Here is a 13,698-nt window from a genome sequence, read left to right as displayed (position 1 = left end):
TTACATATTTTTTTCTTTCTAATTTATTTTATCATTTTTTATTAAAATATGTGTCATTCCCAAAGTTCCTATTTTTAGGAAATGGAGTGAGCTATAACTTTACAGATTTATGGGGCTGAATAATTTTTTGTTTTTGAATTACAAACATCATAATTTTGTTATCTTAAATTAACAATATTTAAATAAATTTACTAATTATGAAAAGATAACAAGAATTACACAAAACTATTAGTGTGAGCAAAATACAAATAATTAAAGCACAAATGAATAATTACTAGCTAATAATTTTAGCCATGACAAATCCACAAAATAATTGGAGAAAATCATTGAAAAAAATACAAATGAATTAATAGCCATGAGGAAGCACAAGTGAAATAACTAATTACTACTCCTACTAGCTAATAATTTAGCTATGACAAAATCCACAAAATAGTAGTAGTGACCCTGAGTAAAACACAAATGAATTTGAAGCTATGAAGAAAATCCATCAACAAAAGCAAAAAACATGTTTCTTGACCAATCGTACAAATTGATTATTAATTAGGAATATATGCATATACTAGTACTCCTACTATATAGTGGCATTTGAAATGGGTGGAATCCATGGAGAACTTGAGAAGGAAATGGCTTCATCGCATAATTTGTGGTCTATTTATGAAAGTTGTTGAATAGTGTGGAAAATAATTTTAATATGAGGGCCACATCCCAATACAATATCCATGGGCTTTTAATACACACCAACCACTATATTAGATATTTTTCTTAATGTAGGCCGCAAATGCAATAGAGGTTAGCCCACATTTCATTGACCAAGTATTGTTATCAATATTCTCAAAGTAAAAAAAGTACTAGTTCCTCTGCTTTTTACAGTGAGCTTGAAAAAAGAGGCAATTTCAGAGACACAGATCAACACTCTCAAAAATAATGGCCCGCCGCCGATGGTACATTTTATTCACTTCCCTTTTGTTCTCCGCCGCCGCCGAGGCTTCACGTGGTGCAACCGACGGCAAGTTTCTTTAATTAATCTATTTATTAGTTTTGACATTTATATTTCTTGGTGTTTGATTGTTGTTGGTGGAAATTAGGGTTACCTATTGTGAGAAATATGAGTGAGATGGCTGAGGATAGCTACGGTCTTCCTGGTTTATCTCACATCACCATTGCTGGTTCAATCATGCACGGTTTTAAGGAGGTGTCACATCTTTATTTTCATAACTTTACTACATTTTTGGATAAGATAATACTACACTGCATAGCATTTAGAAGAAAAAGAAATGGTTTGTGATGTGTTGTATAGGTTGAAGTGTGGCATCAAACACTTGGTCCAGGAGCAGGAACACCAATTCACAGGCATTCATGTGAGGAAATCTTTGTGGTTTTAGAGGGCAGTGGCACTCTTTATCTTGCCTCTAATTCACATCTTAAACATCCTGGCACCCCTCAACACTTTCCCTTTTCCTCTAACTCTACGTTTCACATTCCCGTAGACAACGCTCATCAGGTACACCTACAAATCCATGTGTATTCATGAAATAATAAAATACGAGGTGAATGAAACCATCTTTTGTATTTTCCACCACAGGTTGTGAACACCAACCAAGATCAACATTTGAAGTTTCTAGTTGTCATAAGTAAGCCGCCCATGAAACTGTAAGCTACTCTCTCCCCTTTTCTCACTCTGTCTCCTGTTACAAGTTAAACAACAGTCTATAATTACTCGATTTTTGAGTTCAGGTTCGTATATGATGACTGGTTCATGCCGCACATTGCTGCCAAATTGCTATTCCCTATTTTTTGGGACAAAGAGAGTTATCAATCGCCTCAAGTGAACGATGAGCTCTAAAGCTCAAAGCTTCGGAATTTGATCCACTCTTGTTTCTGCAAATGTGTTTCAGTTGAGAAACTTTACATTTCCCTTATTTGGCACAAGTTCATCTGTAATAACCAGTTGAAAGTAGGTATTCCTGTCAACTCATATAAATTTGGGCTGTGTTTTACAAAAGTAATGTTTCCTTCTACCATTATCTTGTCTTCTATACTAAACACTATTCCTATTCATCAAGTGAAATTTACAGACTCTTCTACCTATATGCCTGATCTCCTTTTGGTTGACAAGCTTCGACGATCTGCTTGTTTCTCAGCAACGATGACATAGAATTCTGCACCAAGCATCTTCATGCACATCAAGATTCATAGATCTACTCAAATCAACAATTTTTGTATAATTTCTATCGTAATCATGAAGACAATCATTATTTATAAACGATGAGCTGAAGTCTTGATGCGATGCAGAATGATTTACTAATACTATTCTTTACATACTTCTGGCTTCTTGCTTGTAATTGCAAGCAACAATCATGTTGGAAGCCACGAACTTCAGCCAGAACCAAAGCATCTCTTGTTAGGAGAAATAGAAAGAGCAAAGTGTCAAACATAGCTCTCTTCTCAGCTTGGCAAGCATAGATACGATCTTACATAGATGACATCAATCTCTTAGAATATGCCCTGCATGTTAAGTTCATCGACTCTGGAAACAAAGAGCTGATATGCATTCTCAATTATTGACTTAATAGGCATTGATATTCTTAATCTTTAGATGCAAAGACATGTTTCAAAAAACTAGTAGAAAATCACTTTGTGAACATGTTTCATCCAAATGCATTGGAGCATTCACAGGCATAACTATAAACATCAGTAAATCAGTAAATAAATAAATTAGTGATTGCGCTTAGTTATTGTATATAACATTTTGATAACGTTGATTGATAATTTTCACCCACCTTTTTAAATTTTAAGAAATTTTATAGTAGGTTGATTTCAATTCAATTCGTCCTCTTCTATTTTAAATCATTTGTAATTATAACAGAATCATCAAATTCAATTGCTGGGTCTGACGCCATGAATTTCGTCAAATCCATAATCTCAGACGGTCAGGAAGCTCCCACTTCCGAATCCGACCCGGATTCTTCCGGCGGGACGAGCAACCCCAACGACGCCGCCGATGCCTGGAGTTTTGGGGGTTTTATCAGATCTGTCTCCATGCAATCCGAATCCGTGATCGAGTCGTACCGCAAAGATCTCCAGGAATTCGGGTCGGGCCTGAAGAAAGAGACGGAAATTCTCCGGGATACGGCCAGCCGCGCCGTCAAGGACCTGCCGTCTTCGCTCGACGTGGTGCTGAAATCCACGGTCAGTATAATCAACAAAGAAGCCCTAAGGCTGTCTTCCGACGGCGAGCCCGAGGCGCTGGGCGCCAACCGAGCCCTCAATTCGGGCCGGTACAGTCGTTTCGAGGCGCAGCTGAGTGCGATGCAGAGTGATTTGAATACTTTCTGCGTGGAGCCGGAGGATGCGGCGGATTACGGGAAGTGGAAGCTAGGGTTTGAATTGGGCGATTATGAGGATCCGATCGAGGGCTTGATTGGGGAAGATGGGATTCTGGAGGGTGCTTATTCGAAGGCCGTTCCTAATGTTGTTGATCGGGAAACGTTTTGGTGTAGGTACTTTTACAGAGTGGAGAAGCTCAAGCAGCAAGAGAAAATGAGGGCGAGTATCGTGAAGATGGCGGTTTCCAATGATGAGGAGGAGGATTTGTCCTGGGATGTCGATGGTGATGATAATGATGCCGATGATGGTGGTGGTGGTGTAGCTAGTGATGAGAAGTGCAAAGGCAAAACAGAGGCTGCTGTTGTTGATGGGGAAAAGGGCAATGTGATTGAGTTGAGTAAGAAGAGTGGTGTGGATGAGGGAGAAGGGGAGAGTGGAATAGTTGATGGAGATGAGAAAGTTGGGGTGGAGGAGGTGGTGGTATCGAATCATGATGATATGGGGTGGGATGAGCTCGGGGACGTTGGTAGTGGCGATGAGGGGAAAACCTCAGCCGCTGGTGGTGGTGGGAGCCCGAAGAAAGAGGACATCCGGAAGCGGTTGGTTGTGGAAGATGATGATGATGATGATTTGAATTGGGGTATTGAGGATGATGATGAGCCCTTGAAAGCTTGATCTTGATGCCAGATAACTGTTTAGCAATGTAATTATGAATTTGCAGATGGCTAGTGGAATTCAGTAAAGGCTTCTGCTTCAAGTATATATCATTAAACTGATTATTGATATCATCATTTCTCATTGTTTGCATTTCTTTGTGAATGAATGTAATGAACCTATTGGTTTCCATTTGTGGTGAAGTTTCACTCTTTTCAGTTCATGATCTATTAATGGATTACGCTCTGGTATCAGTGTTTCCATGGATGTTGAGAGCACTTGTGATTTTGTAACTTTTCTTGCAGGGTTGACCTTTCATTAGTGCTTACACAGTGGTTCCTATATACACTACGGTCGACACCCAACATGAATGAATGTAAACCAGACAATGAAATGTCCCACTTTTGGTGGATCTGAGATACATAAAAAAGACAGTGTAAAGTGGAAGTAAGGATTAAAGTTACATGAATCCTGACATTTTTCGAAAAGTAGTGCTACTTTTTAACACTAAATCTGGTACCCATGATTAATCTGGACAACATATTGTGTCTGATTTCAGATTGTATATTGAAGTTGAATAAATGTGGATAATCTAAAAGACAAAAAAAGAAATACCTGCTTCCTCAATATATCATAATCCCCCAAAAGAAAGAAATTCGATACAATATATAACCCTATCAACAACATCCTCTTGGCTTCAGGTTCAACTCTTTCTGGAGCCTGTAGCCTTGACCATGGATATATATGATACCAACATTAACACCCTAGAGCTGTCTACAAGAAAGAAAGAAATAAAAAGAGAAAGCAGCCTCGTTTCTCACCAAATTACTCTAGAAAATGCAATACATAACTTACAACAAACATCTTTTAAGACTTGTCTCACTTCTCATTTTTTTTAGCATCGGTTGGGGGAGGTAGAGCCAGAAACCGGCCTCTCTGGGCACGCGGTGGGAGATGTTTTGCATGCTTCCGCGAACCAACATTCCATGGCAAGAATACCCCAGTACCGCCACGTTGGATCTTTCTGGGATTCACAATCACTGGGCGCATGGGGGCGGCTGCTAACATTACAACGGGAGAACGGACAAGACCCCATCTGGGCATCATATTCACCGGCCCATAGTTATTCGCCATAGGGACACCAGGTTGCCATACAGTCAGTGCTTTGGATGAAGTGGTCATCTCCGATGATGCATGGCTTTCTATCTCCGCTCGGACTCTGAAGAAAGTGATGCTCACCCTCTTGTTTGGAGAGGAGCACATGACGTGTCTTGCTGTATCCGAGCTATTTCCCCTCATCACTAAAAGAGACCTGAGGAACTTCTCAAGTAAAAATTCTGCTTCTTATTGTTTTAGATGGATGTTTTGAAATTTACAAAGCTCATACATACCCTTCTTTTGGAGAGAGCATTAGAGGCCCTCTGTAATTCCCTTCACCGTCGTTCACAAGCATGCGGCCAAAGGCCATTGTTGATTCAGAGAGGAGGAGGGTAGAAAGAGGCTGCTCCAGGTGGGGTGGTTTTAGAAAAGGCTGAGAAAATTCCCCCTACGAAAAAAATCAAATGAGATATTGATGACAATTTAATTCAAGAGCCAAAGACTAGGACACCTAAATACCTCATCAAAGAAGTTGATGATGCAACTGTTTGGTTTCCTATTATTTGGGAGCAAACGCCACTGAATCAAGTGATCAATTACACCTTCAAGAAGAGCTGGTATCGGCTCAATATAGTCTGCAGATAGATTTACCGGACAATCAAAACAAAAACATTAGTACTGGACCAGAAAGCAGCAAACAGCAGAGTTTTATAAATTTGAAAAGAATGCTAAGCATACTTCTTTGAAATGTATCTTTAACGTGCCCGAAAATGGGAACACCAAGCTGAATTAACTCTCTCTTGTTCCCTTTCGTCTGCTGATTATATAAGATGAAGGTTTCTCCTGAAACCAGTATGAAATATTAAATTAGACCGGGTTGAGAATAAAAGAATAAAAGAATAACTTCATTCTGACGAAATATGTGACTGTGCATAGCAAGCTGTGAGTAGGAAAGTTTATAGGGTTGTGCATATTCAGTATCTTCATTTATTGGCAAAAAAAAATTTGATTCAAAGGCAAACATACTATGCTATTCATATAAAAATAAATTTCATTCTGAAAGTAAAAACAGATTCCCAAACCTTTTCAAGCAAACCTATAGAAGATGCCCTTTACAATCTCATAACTTCCGGCCCAAAAGGAAACAACTAGTTTAACTATAAAAGCATCACGAATCACATGATCCACCTGAGAGTTCACCATTCTGACCAGCAACTCGGAGTTCATTAACAAAGTCATTCAATTTAGATAGTTCGGTATCAGTGAATATGTCTTCATATAACTTAAGACCTCTAACAACATTCACCTGCAATTTGTAAGAATCCATTAGTTATCCTGCTTGCCACCGAAGCATCTAGAACTTCCCAATGCAAGAAAAGAGATGGAAAAGCAATCAAGAAAAGACTTACCATGTGCCCTTTCACTGGTTCCTTTGCTACAAAACCTTTTGTCATCTTTATCTCAGCACGACGTGCCTCACACTGTTCATGGTTAGAACAGATATCAACAGACTCTGAGAAGGGTTGCACTTCTTGGGACCCTGGTTCATTTAAAACGTCATAAAAACTTATTTATCGTGCAATCCTCGTTAATGGTAGCTACTTTACTAGTAAAGTACAGTGCACAATAAGCATTAAATGGGGCCTGATAAATTAGTTAACCAGAGCCGCGTAAATGAAATGGGAAACCATTTATGCTTATTTCATCCATATTGCCATCTAATGTTGTTCCTACCTATTAAAATTATCTCGTATTCCAAAATTAACTAAAACTGACAGAATGGCACTTAAACTGGGCTGGCCCTTTGTTGAGAAAATTAAGCAAGGCACTGCAATGTGTGGAGCCAACAATATCCATCACTGGTGCCGTTCAATGTTCATAAAGAAGCATTCATTTCTCTTGGACTAACAAATAACAGAATAGTGCACTTCTAAATTCTACAGTTGTACTGCCACAGAGAAAAAAAATGTTTAATTTTTTATATGTCCTTTACCTCCTCAGGTATTCCCCTAGTCCTGGACTCTCTTCCCAATTCCCATGTATATTACTTGAAAAATAAGTAAATAAAGGGTGGAACAAAAATATAACATCATTTCCCTTTCACTACCATTTGCAACATTCTGATCTTTTTGGTAAGAACAAAAAGATACGATGGCGCATATTTGCTGTACTAAGAGGTCCACTATAACATGCCCAGACAAATTTTATAAAAGGAAAAAGTAAGGAGTGCCCTGCACCTTTTGAAGAGCACTGAATAGTGAATGGGCATAATTTTTTAGGACTTGAAATAAAATTTTTAATATTGGCACATGTTCCATCTTCCATGCCACAATTGGAATATATTTGACGCACCAAATAATATTCCAAGTTCGCTATCGCATTAAAAACCCCTATTTACAGGTGGCGAGTTGAGTGAGACGAGTTAACACAGCGAGTTCCCTAGAATCAAGGAAGAGTCAACATTGGGATCCGAATATCCCATGAGAGGGTGGGAGCGGACGAAGGAGCAGTGGGCCAAATAGAGGGCGACAAAACCAACTAGAGGCAGCCACGCCTTGCGTCAAAGATCGACGGCTGAAACCACGCCTCTCATCAAATAAGTCAAAAGAGTAGGCACCCCACGCATCTCCAGGTGGACCTTAATTAATTAATCTATTTCGGCTCCTCGAACCAGATTGCCATCCTTACTCTTCAACTAACTCTACATTTCCTCGATTTTCTAAACAATCACTCTAGAAAATAACAACAAATTTAAACCCGTTGAAAACGAGCGATATACACTCAACTTATGCCTGGATCTGGTTTTAATTTTTGAGGCGTAAGATTTCGCTGTAAACTAGTAAATGCTGACCAATTGTAATTACTATCTCATTGAATCAGTTTATAATTAAATTTGACAACTGCGGCGTAAGTGGTGAATGACAAATTTGGTATCCTATTCTGAATAATTGACAGCGAAATCAAGCCAAAATGTGGTACAGAGATAGCCACATCAACCTGGAAATTCTAGACTCTTTCTATTTCATACGGTCTAAAACACAATTAAACAGCAGGGAAAAAAATTCATAATTCGCTTTAATCATAAGAGTAATTGATAGTTTTAACGCAGTAATCGATGTTTGATTTAAGTGAAACCAAAATCAATGTTGAATTTGCAAAAAACAGAGACGAGAAGAATGGATTAGAATTTTAGAAATACAGGATCGAAGAATCGAGACAAGTTACCTGTATCTGTAATTTCTGAAGAGAAATCTTCATCAACTACTTCCCCTCCGCCATTTTCATTACTCGCCAATGAATTTTCCTGATTACTGTCTATCTGTTTCTCTTTCTCGTCGATCGCCTCTGCACAGTCACCGTTCACCACTTCCTGAGGCTTCTTCGCCTCCAGGTCATTCTCCGATCTCTTCTTCTCCACCACCTTCTTCAGCTCCGCCGTAACGTCGGCGATGGAAAAGTACTTCTGCATCTGAAGAATCGGAATCCAATTCAACCTCCGGCGGTGAATCGCGGCGAAAGCCGATTCGTATGCCGCAGCGGAGGCAGAGCCGTCCTCCAGCTGCGTCAGGTGGCTGCAGAGCGCATCAATAACCGCGTTCGCCGCAGCAAATTCCCCGCGGAACCAGGCAATAATGGCGTCCTTGGCGAACGCCTCGGACGCCGCCGTCATCATCGGCAACTGAGGCTGCTGAACCACCATGGGTTTCATGGCCGCCCGATCGCGCTGCACTGCTGCTGCTACGCCCGCTGCCGCCGGCATTCCGAATAACCTGGTCAGCGTATAACCAGAGATTCTCAGGACCGAAATCTGGATGGTCAGTATCGTATTTTGATCGTTGCGACTTTTCGCTGTGTTTTTGTATGCAATTTTGTTTATGGAAATATAACTGTGAAATGTATTCGTCTAGAATTTGTAGAGAGCGGAATAAAATTGAGAGGAAAAGGTGGTGATGAAAGCGAGGGTTTGGGGCGAGGGAGGTTTAGGTGTATATATATATATATATGCGCGGTGGAAATGCCCGTACCCGTGGGACCATCGGCCGATGTGTCACAACTGTATTAATTAACAATATTAGGTGGCAGTATTAATTAATAATTGAGGTCTAAACAAGGTTGATACTATCATACTACTACTAGATATAGTAAATCAAATGTCATATGGAAATGGTGTAGTATTATTTCATCCGTTGGAGTTATTTTGTCATTTTAATACGTTTTATAATAATAGAATTATTTTTCTTTTCATTAAAATTTAACATATTTTTCCATATTTACTTTGTTATTTTTTACTGTACTTTTTTCTTCTTCATCACACTATCTTTTTCATTTTCCACTTTATTCTCACTTTACTTAATTCACCTGACGCAATTTTTCTTAATCTCCGTGCCGAAAAGAAACGTCTTTATTACTATGGAACAGAGGAAGTACTAGTTTTATAAGAGTACGTCACATTTGGTGTGACACGAATTTTTAAGAAATACTCCCTCCGTCCTCGAATAGGAGTCTCATTTCTATCCGATACGGGTTTTAAGAAATGTTAAGATAAGTGGGTGGTAGCAAGTTAGTGGAATAGGGGTCTCACTTGTATATATTAGTTTTAAATAATACTCCATGTGAGTGGAATGAGTTAGTGAAACGTGGGGTCTCTTTACACCCATTTATGATAATTATGAACCGGGACTCCTATTCGAGGACGGACCAAAATTGAAAAATGGGACTCCTATTCGTGGACGGACGGAGTATAAAGAAGAGTGTTTGAAAAAGTTAGTAGAATATGAGGTTCACTTTTGAGTATAAAGAAGAGTGTTTGAAAAAGTTAGTAGAATATGAGGTTCACTTTTCTATATTAGTTTTATAAATAAAATATGAGTGAATTGAGCTAGTTGAATGTGGACCTACTTATTATTTATGGTAAAAGTAAAATGTGATTTTTATTATGAGACAAATCAAAATGCAAAATGAGACTCTCATGGTGAGAAGGAGGTAGTAAAAGAATGTGGGTATAATAAATTAGTAGAAAGTGAGCTCCATTTATTAAAAATAAAAAAATAAATAAGTGGACAATATTTTATGGACGGATCAAAATGACAAAAATGGACAACATTTCATGGACCGATAAGTACAATTATTTATGTAACTTTCACTCTAATCACGAAAATAAATTTGATATTTATTTCCGTATGCTGTTATTTACAAAAAATCAAGAATTGAGAACTATATGCTGTTAAATAAAAGACTGAACTACGTAAATGGTACCTGATCTTTCACTATCGCACATCAATGGTACCTGATTTTTATTTTATAACGTTTTTGGTACTCTGTGACAAAAATAACCCTAGATACCAAATATGTGATTTTTTTTCATGAAGGATATTTTTAGAAATTTCCATTAAATAGTACCAAATATGTGATTATTTTTCTTCCTTTCTTATTTCTCTTTTTCTTCTTCTTTCTTCTTTCTTTTTTTCTTCATTTTCTTCTTTCTTTTTAGTATTTTATCTTCCTTTCTTTTACTATCTTTTTTCTCCTTAGTTTATGTTTCTTCTTCTTTCTTTTTTCTTCTTTCTTTTTAGTGTTATATACATACATCAATTGCATTCATAATATAAATAAAAACAAAAATACCTAATTAAATTAATTATTTAAAGTAATTAGATCAATTGAATATTTTTTTTATTAAATTATTTTATATTTATTTTAAGGTTGAAAAACCTAACTAAAAATATTCAACTTTTTATATCATTATAAATACAATTCACAATTTTAAATTTTTATTAAGGCTATATTGGTTAGTTACTAATTTAATGTAAAATAATAATAATATTTATTACATAATATTATGTGATTCATAATTTATATAATTATACTATAATTATTTATTAATTACTATCAGTTTTTAGTATAATAACAATAATAATCTATATTGATTAGTTACTAATTTAATGTAAAATAATAATTATAACTATTACATAATATTATGTGATTCATAATTTATATAATTATACTACAATTATTTATTAATTACTGTCAATTTTTAGTATTATAACAATAATAATCAAATATAATTATAACTATAATTATATTTGGTTATAATTATATTTAAGTATATTTGAATGATATTAAAAATAAATTAATTATTAATTTATAACATCAAAATAATAATATTAATATTGATTAATAATAATAGTATAAAGAATTAGGAGAATGAGAGAAGATATTATAATATCAATTTTGGTACAAATTTTATGTATGCCCAAAATACCCTTTATGACATAAATGGGAAAATATATTTGTTTAAAGGGCATTTTAGGAATAAAATTGCATCAGGTACCAAAAATGTGATTTATAGGTACCAAAAGCGATATAAAATAAAGATCATGTACCATTTATGTGCGAAAGTGAAAGATTAGGTACCGTTTATGTAGTTCACTTTAAATAAAATAATGTATATAGAGAGAGATATTGTAATAATGAGGTTCTTTTATATTTTCAGAATTAAATATATAGAGAGAGATATTGTAATAATGTATATATAGGGAGATATTAAGAACTATATTGAAGATAAATAAGAACATGCAGTTCTAATCGATGTAACTAAATTTGAATTCGTTCGATTCTTTTTTATTTTCAGAATTAAATATCTATATTAATTTATTCAAAGATTAATTAATTTATATATTTAAAAACTAAAATTACTCCATCTCAGTTCTCATATATATTAATATTGGGTAGTGATAAAATGCAAACTCATATATTGTACTACAATCTCCAAACTTTTCAACACAAGGTCAGCACTGTATAAAATTTTAAGATTTTGATGTCAACACAATTTTAATATAATGTCAACACAATATCAACACGATGTCAACCATTGACACTGTATTGATATTTTCTGTTGATATTATTTTGTAATTTGTTTGATATTTTTTAACGGTCCATATTATAGTTTAGAGTTTGTGCAATATTTAGAGTTGTCCATTTGATTACATTCTTATTAATATTAGTGGAAACTGATATAAAGTTGAAAATTGATATTCATGAATCAAATTGAGTATTGAATTATTACAAACTGATGTGTTTAATATTAACTGATATTAATGTATTTATGAACTAATATAGTCTATGTTCCAACTTTAGAAATATTTATGTCATGATCCATCTCCATGTATTATGCATATCAATATCATGACGGTCCGTATGTATGTATACATTACATATTCAATATTCACTCAAGTAATATATTGGCGAGCATAATTTTCTTGAAAAAAGTAGATCTTGAAAGTCGACATACAATGTGGTGGTTTAACGCAATCTCATTTTCAATAATGCATTTGAACTTGTCCGAATTATACTTGGACATGTGGTTATTAATAAAAAGCTACTAGTACTATTTCAAAAAGAAATCATTGTAGCATAATTGGAAAAATATATGAATACGCGGGAGCGGAATCAGGTATTTGTAGACAAGGGAGGCAAATTTGTATATTAAGGAATCTTAAGAACGTCAGGAGTGACATGAGAAATTATAAGAAATAAAATTTAAAATAAAAAAATATACATGATGTAAAACATATGATGCCCAACCTAAGCTTAAGAGCATCCGCAACGGTAGGGAAAACCGCGTCCGTCCGTCCGTGCCGCTGGACAAAGCTCGTCCGTCCGCCGCTGGAGGTCGTCCGTCCGTGCCAGCGGCACGGCGCTGCTCTTAGCTAAGAGCACGTCCGTGCCGCTGAGCACAATTACGTGGCAGCTTCTGATTGGCCAACGGCATAGCCGTTGGCAATTTCATTTTTTTTATTTTATTTTTTTAAAAATTCAAAATTTATTTTAAAAAATGTTTTTAAATAATAAAAAAAATATTTTCCCACTTCCCAAAAAAATATATCCGTTTTCTATCCACTTTTAATTTTTTTTTCAATTTTTTTTCCCCAAAATCCACATTTTCATCTATAAATACCCCAACTCCAACACAAAAAAAATCACATTCTCATCTATTATCTATTCTATCACCATCTACACTCTCTCATCTTTTTTCCTCATACTCTCTCATCTAAATTCTCACCACACTACACAATGTCCGGCTCCGACGATCACCCTTCCGGCAATCGCGGTTGGAACCACGATTGGTTCGACTCCAAGGCCGGATATAGTCCGAAAACCCAATTTACGGCCCCTCCTCAAACCCAAGGTTCGCAAGCTCCGGGTGGCTACCGTCCTTACCCGTTGCACGACCTAAACGCCCCCGGGTTCGGGTGGGCACCCGAACCCGGATCGGGAGGGAGCAACAGCTCTACTCCTACTCCTACTTCTGTTCCTACTCCTCCTGTTCGTGGCACCCGCACCCCGTACACTCCGGGTGAGATGATGGCGATGTTCAAAGCCTAATTGGCAGTCTCCGAAGATCCGGACGTCGGCACGAACCAAACCGGGGATACGTATTGGTGGCGCATCACTCGCCTCTACAATGAAACCCGGCCGGCGGGAACCATCTATCGCAATGATAGTATGGTTCGCAATTGCATCTACAGATGCAACGAGGCAATCGGGAAGTTCCAGGGGATTTACCTCCAGGAAGAGCGGTCGGCGGGGAGCGGCACGAACGAGCTCGACATCGTCACT

The 13,698-nt window shown here is 36.7% G+C and overlaps 3 protein-coding genes across 3 annotated transcripts; 2 read left to right on the top strand and 1 right to left on the bottom strand.

Moving 5' to 3' along the window:
- Window positions 1–837: 837 nt before the first annotated feature.
- Window positions 838–2,021, top strand: LOC125187497 (auxin-binding protein T85-like). The gene is made up of 5 exons (XM_048084095.2): window positions 838–1,006; window positions 1,086–1,192; window positions 1,298–1,501; window positions 1,583–1,650; window positions 1,735–2,021. The coding sequence occupies exons 1-5, from the start codon at window positions 925–927 to the stop codon at window positions 1,841–1,843; spliced, it is 570 nt and encodes a 189-aa protein (XP_047940052.1). The 5' UTR covers window positions 838–924; the 3' UTR covers window positions 1,844–2,021.
- A 205-nt stretch (window positions 2,022–2,226) lies between these two features.
- LOC125187496 (uncharacterized) lies at window positions 2,227–4,173 on the top strand. Its single transcript, XM_048084094.2, has one exon. The coding sequence runs from the start codon at window positions 2,899–2,901 to the stop codon at window positions 4,000–4,002; it is 1,104 nt and encodes a 367-aa protein (XP_047940051.1). The 5' UTR covers window positions 2,227–2,898; the 3' UTR covers window positions 4,003–4,173.
- A 410-nt stretch (window positions 4,174–4,583) lies between these two features.
- Window positions 4,584–9,042, bottom strand: LOC125187495 (RNA demethylase ALKBH10B-like). Its single transcript, XM_048084093.2, has 7 exons — window positions 8,305–9,042; window positions 6,489–6,619; window positions 6,268–6,385; window positions 5,818–5,922; window positions 5,599–5,714; window positions 5,373–5,527; window positions 4,584–5,293 (listed from the first exon to the last, which is right to left on the bottom strand). The coding sequence occupies exons 1-7, from the start codon at window positions 8,837–8,839 to the stop codon at window positions 4,861–4,863; spliced, it is 1,593 nt and encodes a 530-aa protein (XP_047940050.1). The 5' UTR covers window positions 8,840–9,042; the 3' UTR covers window positions 4,584–4,860.
- Window positions 9,043–13,698: the final 4,656 nt, after the last annotated feature.

This window comes from Salvia hispanica, chromosome 5 (genome assembly GCF_029641045.1).
Source record: "Salvia hispanica isolate PSC_SH4W2 chromosome 5, Shi_PSC_v1, whole genome shotgun sequence".
Lineage (NCBI taxonomy): Eukaryota > Viridiplantae > Streptophyta > Magnoliopsida > Lamiales > Lamiaceae > Salvia > Salvia hispanica.
This window is presented reverse-complemented; position numbering and strand designations above follow the sequence as displayed.